Source organism: Barbus barbus (genome assembly GCF_936440315.1).
Source record: "Barbus barbus genome assembly, chromosome: 2".
In the NCBI taxonomy this organism is placed as follows: Eukaryota; Metazoa; Chordata; class Actinopteri; order Cypriniformes; family Cyprinidae; genus Barbus; species Barbus barbus.
Window position 1 is genome coordinate 4,035,610 of NC_136730.1, and position 15,948 is coordinate 4,051,557.

General features: G+C 37.8%; 1 protein-coding gene across 1 annotated transcript; it reads left to right on the plus strand.

Moving 5' to 3' along the window:
- Positions 1-2,833: 2,833 nt before the first annotated feature.
- LOC306844065 (solute carrier family 12 member 3-like) lies at positions 2,834-15,306 on the plus strand. Its single transcript, XM_079375925.1, has 26 exons — positions 2,834-3,227; positions 3,391-3,480; positions 4,540-4,615; positions 4,695-4,790; positions 4,939-5,078; positions 5,174-5,284; positions 5,363-5,474; positions 6,537-6,667; positions 6,761-6,845; positions 6,949-7,109; positions 7,962-8,069; positions 8,180-8,303; positions 8,393-8,494; positions 10,701-10,856; positions 10,970-11,069; positions 11,142-11,253; positions 11,378-11,512; positions 11,603-11,709; positions 11,798-11,880; positions 11,962-12,042; positions 12,364-12,462; positions 12,592-12,703; positions 12,777-12,863; positions 12,958-13,090; positions 13,180-13,247; positions 13,816-15,306. The coding sequence occupies exons 1-26, from the start codon at positions 2,982-2,984 to the stop codon at positions 13,952-13,954; spliced, it is 2,994 nt and encodes a 997-aa protein (XP_079232051.1). The 5' UTR covers positions 2,834-2,981; the 3' UTR covers positions 13,955-15,306.
- The last annotated feature ends 642 nt before the right edge of the window (positions 15,307-15,948 follow it).

Sequence of the window (15,948 nt, forward strand, 5' to 3'; positions counted from 1 at the left end):
GTTTACAGCACTCACTCTTGTCGGCGCTCCTGTATGCTGTATTTCCCTGAAGTCAACAACATGCTAATTATAGGTTCTGGGTCGGTAGATCTCATTTCGATAGACCTGCAGCCTTTACAGTGTGATCATAGTCTGCTGTTTTGGGTTCAGATCAGTACAGACACAGCTATTAAAGTTATTATTATGTATTTATTTGTTGTGATAATGATGTTATTAATTACACATGGTGATAATATAAAAAGAAAATTAACAAATTAAGAATCCAACTTTAGGAAACATGTTTTCATCAGGGTTTGCCCTTCCAGAAAGTTCAGAGCTACATAACAGCAGTTACCCCACAGGCTGGTGTCAGTGAGCCTTTTCCTCTGTTTACCACAAAGTTGACATGTACTTTTCAGAAAGTTCAGATTCTTATTTAGTACAGTCACATTGTTTCTGTTTGGGGTTAGAAAGAACACACTATCGAAAAATACAACAAATCAAACAGAAATAGACACCTGACTGAAGTGAACTCAATGTATCTATTCATGTAACATTTAAATTATCATAAAATAAGAAAAATAATAATGTATCAACCTGACAGTTGTGATCTATTTGCCGCATTAAGACGGAAAAGAAGATAAGTATTAACTATGCATTAACACAACTGCTTGCTAATGATGTTAACAAATGAGCTATTAAACACTAGTGTTTTATCTAGAAAGTTTTCCCCCTCTGTTTTTCAGTCACTTACTCATTTCTGAAAATGTTCAGTACAGTGGTGTGGGGTGCTCCCAATTTCTTGGTTGTACTTTTCTTTGTACTTGTTAACAGAGAAAAACCTTTGACCTTTGAAAGAGAGACCTTTGAAAACCAAGGTCACTTGCACAAGAGTCCTGAGTGCACAAAGTTGACAAGCCCACCCAAATGGGCTGTGTTCCAATAAATGACAAAAAAATACAATAAAATAATAAAAACTCACAGTAAGAACTTTTACTGTTCATACCAATAACCTGTTTATGAACTTTTTATGGCACACGGTTCCTTGAAACTTGTATAAACTGTGGAAACAGTTTATATTTTCTTTCGGCCCATTCTGATTGTTGACTCAAGTGCTCTTTGAAATCTAAATTCTAGGAATGGAACTGATTGGCTCATGTCCACTCTATAAATTACATATCCTTTTGGCCATCTATATTTTGCCCTCATGAAAAGCATGATGGTTCCAGTAAACACCACCTGCATGCCACGATCTGATTGGTTAGATGAGGATGTGGGTGTGTTTACCAAATACTGCTGTATAGAGACTTGGAACTATCGTGATGAAGCAGGTTCACGTACCCAAAGAAAACCCATGTCAACAAAACATTTCATGTTACTACTCACAACAAATGAATGGGAACACTAAACGAAAGTAGCAGATACCAGATGACGCACAAATAATGGTACAGCTGGTTCAAATCATTGACAAGTAATTCCATACGAGAACATTATGAAAATGTTCTCATTACATTCTCTTGATGTTCATTATCTCGCTATTAGGTTTAATGTGTTTCCATAACAACCTTTGTTTTCATAGCTGCAGAGTTTCAGTTGATTTTTTTTTAATATATATATATTTTCACAATACAAGCAGATTTTATGGATTTTATAAAATATTAGCAAGCAGTGGGAAAATTCCCTTTAGTCTTTTAGGAGAAAAAAAAAACAAAACATGCCAAGATCCAACAGTTCAAACATGTCTAATTTGCAAAATGTAAAAAAGTATACACATATAGTTATTAATTAACCAGTGGTAAGGATTTCGTTCCTTCAATTGAGGGAGTCCATCTATATACCAAAGTCTGCCATCAAAAGCCTCAATATGAACTCAAACATTTCTCATCAAATGATATGAGCTGCTCTCCACATTCATTTTATAGCTCTTAACCCTTACCGGATGACAACCATCATCTCATTTTGGTCTGCCTTTATTTCAGAATAAACATTTGAGATATGGGGAAGGGGGAAGTCGTGGCCTAATGGTTAGAGAGTCGGACTTGTAATCCGAAGGTTGCGGGTTCGAGTCTCCGGCCGGCAGGGATTGTAGGTGGGGGGAGTGAATGTCCAGCGCTCTCTCCACCCTCAATACCACGACTGAGGTGCCCTTGAGCAAGGCACCGAACCCCCAACTGCTCCCCGGCCGCCGCAGCATAAATGGCTGCCCACTGCTCCGGGTGTGTGTTCACGGTGTGTGTGTGTGTTCACTGCTGTGTGTGTGTGTTCACGGTGTGTGTTCACTGCTGTGTGTGTGTGTTCACTGCTGTGTGTGTGTGTGTGTTCACTGCTGTGTGTGTGCACGTTGGATGGGTTAAATGCACGAATTCCGAGTATGGGTTAGCATACTTGGCTGAATGTCACTTCACTCACTTCACTAAAGTTGATGAGCAATGGAAGGAGCAACATTTCAGCAAAAGTCTCTCCATTTAATGTCATTTTTGTTTAGGTGAAACAGTTAACGCAAAATCACAGGTTCATGGCAAGTTGCAGGCCGAGCTAAACAAGCAAGTCAAATGCGATCATGCAAGTCTTTTAGACCAATAATAATAATAATCTGTAATTGTTTTATTTCTGATGCTCATTGCCTGCTTTGGATAAAGGATATCTGAAGTTCACACGTCCAAACTGTTGGTAGGCAAACTCTCTATTTGACAGATGTGACGTGTTGGGAAACCAGTCTGTTGATATTTCTGAAGAAGACTTCAAATAGCAAGAGAACACAATACAAAGAACTGCCAGTCATGGTTCTGCAACAGTGTTTGTGTACATCTAATAATGGGTGTATTTAAGTAGGCTCAATTAAGGTATAAAAGAAAGCACAGCTTTTCTGATAGCAGAGGAAGGTCTGTTCATCTCGACTCGGCTTGGAGCTGTGATTTCCTTGGATGTGTTGGATCATTCTCCATAAGGATTAAAACAGCAACGGTTGACATCTTATAGTTTAAAGTCCTAGAAAGTACACGATGGGCAAATATATTGAACGCATCAGAAACCTAATCCCGGGTCTGCGTCGTCCAGACAACAATGTCCCACCTCAAGGAGTTACTGTGGACATTGGGGAAGTTGATTATGAGAAGGAGAAGGATATGAAAAAAATGTCATTCTACAATCCACAGGATCCCCTGCCAAAATATGACTTTTATGCCAAAGACACATGGAAAGGACATATAAAAAAAACAAGACCGTCACTGGATGTTCTGCGCAAACCAGTAAGTAAAACTCCAGAAGTGGTAATTTAAAAGCAAATGCATGTCTAATCAAGCTTCTTAATGCATACAAGTGAGTCTAACTGAATATCACACACAAATACTATTGTTCATATGGTGACATGATTGATTTTGATGTTGATTCTCTGGATGTTGCTGTCAACAGCCGGAACCTGATGATCTTCCTCCACCACCAGAGGAAGATGAACGGCCTAATGTCAAGCTCGTTCGCTTTGGATGGGTTCTGGGAGTCATGGTGAGAAAGCAACAATCCTTAATGTGATCTTATTTACTTACCTAGTTTCTCCAAGATGTTAAATGTTGAGCTACAGTAATGCTTAAGTCTGTGCTCAGAGTTTCCAAGAAATCTGCCAGATGTCCTTCTCAGAGAACCCAAATATTTCTCATCAACGTTTTTCTAAGATGATCTGAGCTGCTGTTCCATGTTCTTATTATACTTCTAAACTTGCTGGATGTGAATGCCACTTTTCATCCCATGGTGAAATGAAACAAATAATAACGTTAAAAAAAGGAAATAAATAATTAACTACAAACATTATTGGCATGCCATAGTTACATGTACATTTCCCAAAAATTGTCATTATCATATTGCATATGAATGTTTTATCTTTTTTCTCAAAGATCATTCTCATTAGAGTCGTACTATAGTTATACAAAAACGTCAAATTTTTAAAATACATTTAGTCCAATAATGCTACCATAAATTTGACTTTTAAAAAAACAGCATTGTTCTTTGTTTTACACATTACTCATAAGTATCATTACTGCAAAATAAAACAAAAATATATGAACAATAAATAAAAAAATGCATAACAGGGATGAAATTCCTCACTTAACGGCCTTTCACATTCATGATTATTTCAGATCCAGTGAGCTTTTGTTTCATTTTGGTTGTGGTAACGCCATTATTATCTGACATTATACATATCAGTATAGGTAGCAGTAGCAGTCCAAAATAAATGTCTGTCTGTTATAATTGTAATTTATTACAAATATTAAAGTAATTAATTGTATCATATTATCAATTACTAAAATGTGTGCTTAACGCTTATTCTTTCACATAACATTACCACTGAAGCATTATCTCAGGTTTATTATCATCTCATCTACATAGGGTTGCATCCCTGGCTTTGTTTTTATGAAAATAATTGCAAAAAAATAATATAGATATATATAATTTCACTCTTTTAGGTTTAGTGTGAAATATGATCACTGCTTGTTTTTATTTCAGCAGAGCAATAATAAGGAAAGACATTCACATACCACTGATGTTTTTTCTGTAATTTCATTTCAGATTCGCTGTATGTTGAACATCTGGGGAGTCATTATGTACCTGCGGCTGCCTTGGATCACGTCTCAAGCTGGACTCAGTGAGTCAATCCTCTATCTGGTTTATCTGAGTTCAAGTATCTTATCTAAAGTCATTTGACACATTTTTCTTACTTTCAGTTCTGACCTACGTCATTATCTTCATGTCTATCGTTGTCACAACGATCACGGCAACGTCAGTGTCTGCAATCTCCACCAACGGGAAGGTGTCCTCTGGTGAGTGAAATCAATTGTTCACCATAACATGTTTCAAGTAAATACGGCTGTACATTAGGCCTGCGCTGCCCCGGGTGTGTGTTTTCACCGGTGTGCACTTGGATGAGTTAAATGCCAAGGACAAATTCATCTGTGGTCTTTCCTCCAGGTGGCACATACTTCATGATCTCTCGGAGTCTGGGTCCGGAGCTCGGAGCACCCATCGGTTTGCTCTTTTCTTTTGCCAACGCTATTGCTTGTGCGCTCCACACAGTGGGGTTCGCCGAGACCGTCAAAGATCTTCTCAAAGTGAGACATGCACAAAGTGTTATATCAAATAAGGTTAAGTTAACAGACAACACGGCAGTTTAAATCTAATCCACAATCTTTTTCTCTCTTCTCAGGAATTTAATTCTCAGATGGTGGACGATGTCAATGATGTGAGGATCATTGGGGCAGTTACTGTCGTCCTCCTCCTCTGCATCACATTCGCTGGCATGGCTTGGGAGGCGAAGGTACAGTCTTCTATTGCTGCTTTCGCTAATTTCCTAGTTGTAACACAGCTGATCTTCTTTGTTTTTGCCCCACCACAGGCTCAGATCCTGTTCTTCATTGCCATCATGCTGTCTTTAATTAATTATTTTGTGGGGACGGTCATTCCCACCAACAAAGCAAAGGAGGCTGTGGGATTTTTCGGCTACCGTGGTGAGTGCAGGATCCTGGCCAACTGCAGCCTTCAAGTGCATCTAGCAAACTCCTGTTTCTAAGTCGCATTGTTGGTTTTTCAGATAGGAACAGCCCAGTACAGCTACATAACACAGGGCTCGCACGATTGCTATCCCTATGTCCCGGGGCTATTACGTTTTATCACTGCCCTGCCGACGGTCTACCTCAAATACAGGGCTCCCGCGGGTCCTTAAAAACTCTCAATTTGGATGTATAAAATTGAAGGCCATAAAAAAAATTGGAAAAAATTATGAGTGCTGCACATTTCAAAGTCAAAACCGCGGCACAGCTGTCTTTATGTGAATGTGTCTCTGAAGGGAATCGCCTGTCTTCAGAAATGTGTCGTTGGCATTTTCATTTCATCTTTCTTATAATGCCTGCTAAAGCAGTGTATATGAGCTCAGTGCTGCTTTGTGTACAGCCGTTACCGGAGAAGCCGCTATATTTGCTCCTAAAGCATTGTCCAACCCCACTCATACAGTTCATTTTAGTTGTGCAGCTCTTAAAAAGGTTCATAAATTGCCGTTAATTGATTTAAAAAAAAATCTGCAGATACAATAAATAGTGAAATAAAATTATTTCATTGATATTTGTTGATATTTGTGTACTGAAAATGTTTTTGATTGACATTTAGATTTATCTGATTTTCTGTATAAAAAAAAAAAAAAAATGTATTTTTTTTTTGGGCTAGTTTAATTTAATTGGGGCAACCAAAAATTGAAGAGTACCTACCCGAAGGGCTACCAAGGATTTAGAAATTTTGTGAGCCCTGTAACATACGTGATTCATGATTCATATCTAACCATGTAGCGTTTTTCATGCACAACACCTTTGGTTGCTGAAATCCAGAATTTAAACTTAAAGTAACTTTAATGTTGTTGCTGGTCTACCAAATGGTCTTGTTGATTTGGAGTTACAAAGATTATGGTATTTCCAACAAAGATGCTGTATGAAGAAAATTATTTTTTTCTTCAGTGAATTTGCACCAATACCTGTTTGGCAAAAGACCAGCAAAACCTAACCACAGTTTTCATCTTCCAGGTGAGATTTTCGTGGATAATCTGTTGCCTGCCTTCAAAGGCCCAAATGAAAATTTCTTCAGGATGTTCGCCATCTTCTTCCCGGCTGCCACAGGAATTCTGTCTGGTGTCAACATCTGTGGAGATCTCAAGGTAATTTATTTTTTTCAGATGGAGCGTGTAAAGAATGAAAGCCAAAACGATTTTAAAACACTTAATGGCATGTGTTATTCCATGTTATTCCAGGATCCAACAGGTGGGATTCCTAAAGGGACCTTGTTGGCGATACTCTGGACCACCTTGAGCTATTTATTGATCTCAGTCACATGTGGTGAGATTAGACATTCTGTTGCACTGTATTGCATCATCAATGCTTCATTATATGTGTCTTACTGGGTGAAAGACTCACCAAAGCAATATCCTCTCTTCTCCAGCTGCAACTGTTGTCAGACATGCTTCTGGGAATGTGAATGATAGTTTTCCCCTGATGAATTTCACAACCCCCTGCACCGGCCTGGGCTGTAAATTTGGCTGGAATTTTGACCACTGTGAACTGAACCGCACATGTAAACATGGACTGGCAAACAACTTCCGGGTGAGGCCCTGTTGATAAATCAATATCACAGTTGATTCCATTCATTTCTATCGTGTTCCATCAATTTCATTAAGGACATTGGAATGCATTTGAAGTAAGAAAGCCATGCAACCACGTATGTTAAATTAATTCACAATATGCTAGTTTAGTATCACTGATATACTATAGTTTTTATTAATACTTTGAATTAGTTAGTATTTAGATTTTAATTACAGTTTTAGTAAATGTGCTGTGTTTTTGTTATTTGATGTCGACAGTATTGTATTTTTGTATAGTTATTCATTTTTATCTCAGATTTACTAGAAGTTAAATCAATTAGATTTTTTTTTTTTTTTTTTTTTTTTATATATATTTTTATATAACATTAATTCCATTTCAAGTAGCATTTTTTTTTTATATATATATAGATTTCATTTTAGTTAACAATAATAACCCAGTTCCTAATATCCAGCTTTGTCTCATAATGTTGTTTACATCTTTGGATATCTTACTCAGTTGTTTAACATTTCTGTCATAAAGTAAAATTTCACAAAATGCTTATTTGTGTCTGATAGCAGAGACACAAGTGAAAATATTAATATTTTTCTTTGTGCTGGAGTCCAAGTTTTGTGAATACTGATGACTGTAAAGTATTTTTATATTTACTTCAGTGCATTTGGAAATCATGGCTTAGCAAATCGTCACCTTTAGCAAAATAGTTATTCACATTTTATTATTCTGTGAAAACTTATTTACATTATGTGATAGCTTTTTTTAATAAAGTTAACATTGTATAATTCCAAGGTTGGCAAAATGTCCAAAACTGTGGGGGTATAATGGATGGATACTTTCTATTATTGTTGTTTCCTTCAGATCCTTACCACTGTTTCAGGATGGGGTATTTTGATCACCATTGGGGTTTTTGCCGCCACCTTGTCATCAGCCCTAGGTTTCTTGGTATCGGCTCCTAAAATTTTCCAGGTAGACATTTCAGCCGTTATTTAATTATTTGTTTGTTTATCCAACATGCAGTGAAATATAACATATGCTATAACAATTTAATATCGTGTTTTTTTTTTTTTTTTTCACAGTGTTTGTGTAAGGATAACATCTACCCCTTAATTGGCTTCTTTGGGAAAGGATACGGGAAAAACAACGAGCCACTACGAGGCTATGTGCTCATGTTTAGCATTGCTATGGCTTTCATCCTCATCGGTGAGTCCTGGATCTCCTACAGAGCAGTTGACCAGAGGTGTTTCTCTCGGTGAACGCTTTAACGTTTGGTGTCATGTTGATGTTTTCAGGTGACCTGAACACAATCGCTCCTCTGATCTCCAACTTCTTCCTCTGCTCTTACGGCCTCATCAACTTCAGCACCTTCCATGCCACAATCACCAAATCACCTGGTGAGAACCTGACTATCTTCATCAGTTTTGCACTGTGTTAATTAAAGATATCTAAAGATTGAAACCTATAAATAACTAGTTATAAATGGATGCCAATGAAGAGCTAAAAGTCATTTTTCGTTGAGGGATTGAAAATAGGGTGTAAAATAGGCTTTAGTCCATCATTTATTTCACTGGTTCTTCAAACTCAATCTAAAAATCGCTCATTTAACGATGTTAATGATAATGCTATTCATGCTAGCACATCATCATCTTGACATTTAAAAGCTTGCCTAGCTTCCCCTGTAGCTACTTCATTTTGTTGGGGAGCAGTGGGCAGTCATTTATGCTGCAGCGTCCGGGGAGCAGTTGGGGGTTCGGTGCCTTGCTCAAGGGCACCTCAGTCGTGGTATTGAGGGTGGAGAGAGCGCTGGACATTCACTCCCCCCACCTACAATCCCTGCCGGCCCGAGACTCGAACCCACAACCTTTGGATTACAAGTCCGACTCTCTAACCATTAGGCCACGACTTCCCACAACCTTGTGAGCATAGTGGCCACTGATGGAGGGACATAGGCTGAATCAAAAGCTGAACAAGGAAGATCAATGGAGACATAGAGACAGTCTTTCCAAGAAGACCTGGAAGACATTGGCATTACGTAGTAATTGCCATAAGATGTGGATTACGTAGCCATGGAACGTCTTGTTTCCCATTGTGCAAGCACGTGGCCTGATCTTATAATGGTGACATCTCTGCAGAGTAAGAAGCTGCTCTCTTTAAATATTAAGGCATGCCACCTCTTCTAACCATTCAGAAAGTGTACTCCCTGAATGAGCTTAGAACTGAATTTACTACGTCTCTGTGTTGGGGGTCAAACCTCAGTGAGGTTTGCTTGTGGATAGCTCTTAATCTGAACTCTTCAGAGCGAAGCCTGCCACCAAATATAAAGTTCAGGTATTCTTACTCGAACAGAGTGGTCCTGACTGAAACGAATGGACCTCAAGCATAGTTCAGGCAGACCACGGCGTGACTGCAGCATCAGCTGATGCTCAGCTGATCGTAACTCCTCCCACTACAATTAATAAGATATATAAGATCATCCATACTCACACTTGCCATAGTCTGTCGCACAGACATGTGCTTACCCTCCTCCATCCCCTACTCCTCCTTTTACAGATACATGATCACTCAACTGCTTGCCCAAGGAGATATATTATCTATCCAGCTCATATCCAGCTCATTTAGCTCAAATTGTTCAATATTGTCAACAGTACGGTGTTACTCTACTTGGTATATATACCTGTGCATATTAAAATATCTGGCAATTACTTAGGCTTCAGGGGGGGTTCAAACCTCATGAGGTTTGTCCGTGCATAGCTCATAAACTGAACCCTTCATAAAGCATAAAACATAAAGTTCAAGACCTCTACAATATTCTGACTCGTACAGAGTGGTCCTAACTGAAATACTCTTAGAGCAAACATTTAGGAGTCCTAAATTTAGGACTGACACATCCATCATTTTTAAGATTTTCTCCTAAATCGGCAATTGAATACGAGACATAGCAATAGAAAACAAAGCATCAATTATAAATTGAGATAATTTTGTGCAATGCAAAGCATTAAAAAAAACATTTAAATATTAAAATATTTCAGTGTCTTAATTAAATGATTTTAGAGTAGTTGCTTTGAATGATCGTTGTTGTGCTGCTGTGACTTCACATGAGCAGGCTCACTATCGGCTGATTCAGAAGTCGAGGTCAGTCATTGTTGATATCATTGTAGTCCTTAGGTGAGAACATTTTAGTGTCACCTCAGTCAACACTTAAGAATCAGTCATAGACTTTACTGAAAGTTGCTTTTAGCTGCTTTATAAAAGTCTCCTACTCTTAGAAAAGTAGAATTTTTGGACATTTAAGTCAAAGATTAAGAATATTCTTAAGAGTATTTCTGAGAAGTTTTATATATACGGTCCCTGGTCTTCTTTATTTAGTTTAATTAGAATTAAAAAAAAATAAAAGATCTGTGAGGTTCTTCAAGCTCATGTTTCTGTAAGCTCATGTCTTTTTTTAGCAAAAAAAGCTTCACAAGCTGTAATTTATGCACCCTTGTTATTAATGAATGCACTTCATGTCCAAAGAAGGATAGGAAAGAAGAAGAAAAAAAGAATGAAGGGGTTGAATTAAAATAAAAATGTTTTTTTGTTTGCTTTTTTTTTTTCTTTCAGGTTGGCGGCCACAGTATCGCTTCTTTTCTCCATGGGTATCTCTGTTTGGTTCTTGCTTGTCATTCCTCCTCATGTTTCTGTTCACATGGTGGGCCGCTCTCGTCACTTTCGTTATTGTCTTCTTCCTCCTAGGCTACGTTTCTTATACAAAACCTAGTGAGTATCATGCTTTAACAGTTGAGCTACAGAACCCCAAATTCTGAATTTATGATATATTTTAGAAAAAAAGAAAAAAAAAAGTTTTTCATCTTGTCTGATCGTGTGTCCAGAGATAAACTGGGGCACGTCTTATCAGGCGGGTTTCTACAACATGGCTTTGTCCTTCTCGATGTCTCTGACTGGTGTGGAAGACCACGTAAAAAACTACAGGTAAAGATTATTATCAAACTGACAGCTTTGGATCGTGGTACACCAGCCGCTCACATATAAACGCTCTCTTAGGCCTCAGTGTCTCGTTCTGACCGGCCCTCCAAACGTTCGTCCCGCTCTGGTGGACTTTGTTGGGACTTTTACCAAAAACATCAGCCTGATGATCTGTGGGAACATAATCATGGTACGTGACATTCATCTTATTCAGATAAACCAGCAATTTAATGAATTTAAATGAATTTTTAAAGAATTTATATATTTTTGAAAAACTGATGTGAAGGCAGTGTTTTGCTCTCATATGCTTCCAGGAGGATGAGAAGTCCAGTTTCCCGCAGCACAGCACTGATATGCTGGTGGACTGGCTGAATCAGAGGAAAGTTCGTTCTTTCTACACGTCCTTCGCCGCTGACAGTCTGAAAGAGGGCGCACATAATCTCATGCAGGTGCGACTGTCGCTAGCTTCAGATCTGTTTCTTCTCCTAGTCCTGTTCTTCTCACAGAGTCTTTGCTCTTGTTGTCAATCATCTTTCTAGGCCTCAGGTCTCGGTAAACTGAGGCCAAACACTCTGGTTTTGGGCTACAAGACGAACTGGCAGGAATGTAAACCGGAGCGCTTACATGACTACGTTGAAACCATCAGGTGAGCTGCTGCTTTTGTTCACAAATATTAGTGAATTAGTTGCACTCTTTTCTTTGTATTTTGACATTATATAATGTTTCTCATTCAGCAACGCGTTCGACTCCAGCTACAGTGTCGCGGTTCTGAGAATAATGGACGGATTGGACGTAACGGATGATCTGCAAAATGCAGGTGTGTTTTATATGGTATGATGACCTGATAACGGATTGACACTACAGTTTAAGTTGTAAAATGTTTTTTTTTTGGCTGAAGGTGGATCATCTGCAATTGACAATCCAGCATTTGAAGCAGATGAAGTGCAATATGAAAAGGACAAGACCGACCGGAATTCAGGTGAAGCATGGACCACTTTCACTCAATTGGCATTGCTACTGAAGCGATGTGACGTACTAGAATGTTACAATAATTTTGGATACCAAATTAAAATCTATAATGGAAACCAATAAAATTAACAATTATATATATTTTTTAATATATCACAAAAAAATAAATAATAAGATAAGCACATAAACTATGATGGAAATGCATTTAAAAATAAATGTATGTATGTATACAGACACACACACACACACACACACACACACACACACACACACACACAACCTCCCAGACCGATCTGACTTTATAAAGCTCCTTTTTTGCCTCCCAATCCAGATATTTCTGACGATGGGACGAATGAGCAGGTCAGATCTGTGTTTCAGATGAAACAGGGCAGGAAGAACATTGACATCTACTGGATCTCTGATGACGGAGGTGAGAATTATACCAAAACTCCCTGCAGAAGCACCATACTGGTTCAGGTTGGGTTGCACTGTTTTTGATATGTTTAAAATGATTTCCATATTATTTTTTTCACTGTGAAATGCCATTGCTCTCTTTCAGGTCTGACTCTTTTAGTGCCGTATTTGTTGAGCAGAAGAAACCGCTGGAAAAAGAGCAAACTCCGAGTGTTTATCTTAGGAGACCAGGAGACCATGAATGACGACCGTCAAGAGTCAGTTGGCCATTTTTGTAACCACATTTTTTATTTTTGATATGCAGACAAGTCAACGTGTTTCTCATTTCAGCATGAAGATGCTGTTAAAGAGATTCCGGCTGGAGATCGAAGATATTGTCGTAATAACAGATGTGGATAAACCTCCTCTAGCTAAAAAGTGAGATACATGCACAGACATGATCATAACCACAGGTAAGAAATGTGCAGATTTATGGTAACTCTTGTGGTTTTCTTCCTCGCTGTTCCTGTAGTTTGCAGCGGTACGAGGAAACCATCGCCCCCTTCAGGCTGAGTGAGGAACAGGCCGGAGGAAACGTACAGGAGCTCAAGAGACTGAGTCCATGGAAAGTATCCGACAAAGACCTGGAGTACATTCAACCAAAGGTGTGTGTGTGTGTGTTTGCTGGTGTGTGGGGATTTAAACACAAGTGCGATCCATCAGTTACCTAGAATTACCCTGTATTCACATTCAGATGGAGAGTACGCTGCGACTAAACGAGATCATCAAGAAGAACTCCATCCACGCGGCTCTGGTTGTAATGTGAGTATCTCCCGTTAAACTAGTTGACCTGAAAGTGACTCAAACTGACTTCAAATAAGTAACATCAGAAGCAAATGATCTTAAATGTGACTGTTTTCGACCCGCTGAGACCTCACTTAACCAGTATGATTACTTTGGTCACACAAAGAGCTGGATGACCATCTTTACCAAATAATTAGTACTTGATACCAGCTCTAAACAGAATAAACCAGGAAATGAATGAAAAAAATCTGAGAAAAAAACAACAAAGACAAAAGAAAAAATACAAAAAGCTTGAATAATTTTATAAAGAAATACAAATGCACAGTTCATGTTTGAATAAAAACCTTTCTAATTTAGGGTTTGCTTTTATTTTAATTATTGCAAAGCCCTTTGTGTTATACTGCTGAATAATGCTATAACAATTGTTATTTTTATTTCTAATGTAGCCAGAAGCCTTTAGATTTAAAGGGTTTGAGATCTTGATAAATTCAGTCGAGTGTGTCCAAACATTTGAATAGTTAATGTATGTGTGTCTGTGTGTGTGTGTGTGTGTGTGTGTGTGTGTGTGTGTGTGTGTGTATTTCAGTTCTCTTCCAGTCCCTGAAATCACCTGTCCTAGTTCTCTCTATATGGCCTGGCTGGACGCGCTGAGCTACGGCATCCACTGTCCCGTCCTGCTCATACGAGGAAACCAGGAGAACGTCATGACTTTCTACTGCCAGTAAATGTGACTGTTCCTCATTAAACTCATCTATTCCTGCACGTAAAGCTGCTGTCAGTTTCAGTTATGTAAAGATGTTAAACCTATCTATCTGAAATCAGCTGTTTAATTGTTTAACTTTCACAATGACTATCACTGCAAATGTATATTTTTCACATGCTCATACAGTATGTCTGTGTCTTTGAGGATGATACAGGTCAAACACATTTGATAGAATACAGTAGAAAGGTAGTAGAGTTATGAAGGTGGAGGGTAGCAGTTTATCTCTGATCTCAGGACCTTTATTTCAGTGTAGAAATTTCAAGAAGTTTCAATGAGAGAAATAAAATTAACATGTTTATTTTTTCTTGCTTTGTAAAATTTAATTAAATTGACTAAAACAATACTAATAATTGCATTTTAGCTGCCTATATATTCTGGATTATTAGGTTATTGTTGTGGATTACAAGTAGGCTATGTTCTTGATCTGCTTATGAATGTAAAAAAGAAAAATCAGCACCACATCTCTAAAGACTTTATATATGTGTAATTTTGCTTTTCAGTGGCCTCAAAAGTGTTTGTTTTAATTTTCTAATTTACTGCAATAGATAAAAAAAGCAAAATGAAATAAAATCACATAAAATCATAGCAGAAATACATGTGTGTGTGTGTGTGTGTGTGTTTGTTAGTGTTAAGTGGATCATGTTATGATTGTTTACACCTAAAAATGACCAAAACACCAATACATTGGGTTTCATTACTAATAATTAAGTGTTTTGATATTTATAGGCAAGAGAGAACTTCAAGACAAAATTCTGTCTGATTCACAATAATTATTCTTAACCTTGTTCTAATGTTAATGATTTGCATAAACCATCTCCATAAAGGCTTTCGTTTACAGGCTCCATAAGCAAACATGACATCACCCCCGAAGAGACCTAAACACACATGGAATTTTATTAATAATTAGAATCAGAATCAAAATGAGATTTATTGCCAGGTGTATTTACACATACAAGGAATTTGTTTTCGTGACAGAAGCTTCCACAGTGCAACAGAATGACAGTGACAGGACAAAAACACAGATAATATAAGAATACAAATAGAACAAGCAAATAAAGAATAACTATACAACTTGACAATAATATGTACAGGTATATTACAATAGACAGTTTTGCATGTACAGGTATATTATGTGCAAATTCAAAACTAAGTATGTATGTTAAATAAATAAGTGTATAAATAGTGTTGTGTATTCCACAATTATTGTCAAGTGTGAGAGATGATTGCCTGAGGGAAGAAACTGTTTCTGTGCCTGGCCATTCTAGTGCTCAGAGCTTTTTTTTTAAACCTACAATAAAACTCATTCAGATCGTCTGCAAGTTGTTGATTTTCCACAGTGCAGGGGGATGGTATCTTGTAGTTGGTGATCTCTTTCAGACCTTTCCACGGTAATGCTGAGTCACTGAAAGTGAACAGAATCCTTAGTTTTTCAGAATGATTCCACTTTGCACTCTGATATCCTTTTCCAGTGTGTATTTGGCCTGTTTATACAAGACTTTATCCGCTTTCCTGTAAGCATCTTCTTTGGCCTGACAAAGCTATCTTGAGTTTTACAGTGAACCATGGATTGTCATGTTGTAAGTTAGATGAATCCTGGTAGGAATGCACATATCTTCACAGAAACTGATATAAGAAATTACAGTCTCTGTAAGCTCGTCCAGTTCATTTGAAGCAGCTTCAAAAACACTCAAATCAGTGAGGTATAAAAATAGGTTTGTAAACCCTATTAGTCCATTAGTCCATCATAATCATCATTAGTCCATAAAACCTATTAGTTCCATTAGTCCATCTCTTTACAGACCTTAATACATGTTTAGCTGATTTCAGTTTCTGCCTGTAGGTCAGTATAAGATGAACCAAACAGTGATCAGTGAGTCCTAAAGCTGCCCGTGGGACAGAGAGATATGCATCTTTTATTGTGGTGTAACAGTGATCCAGTATATTACTGTCTCTGGT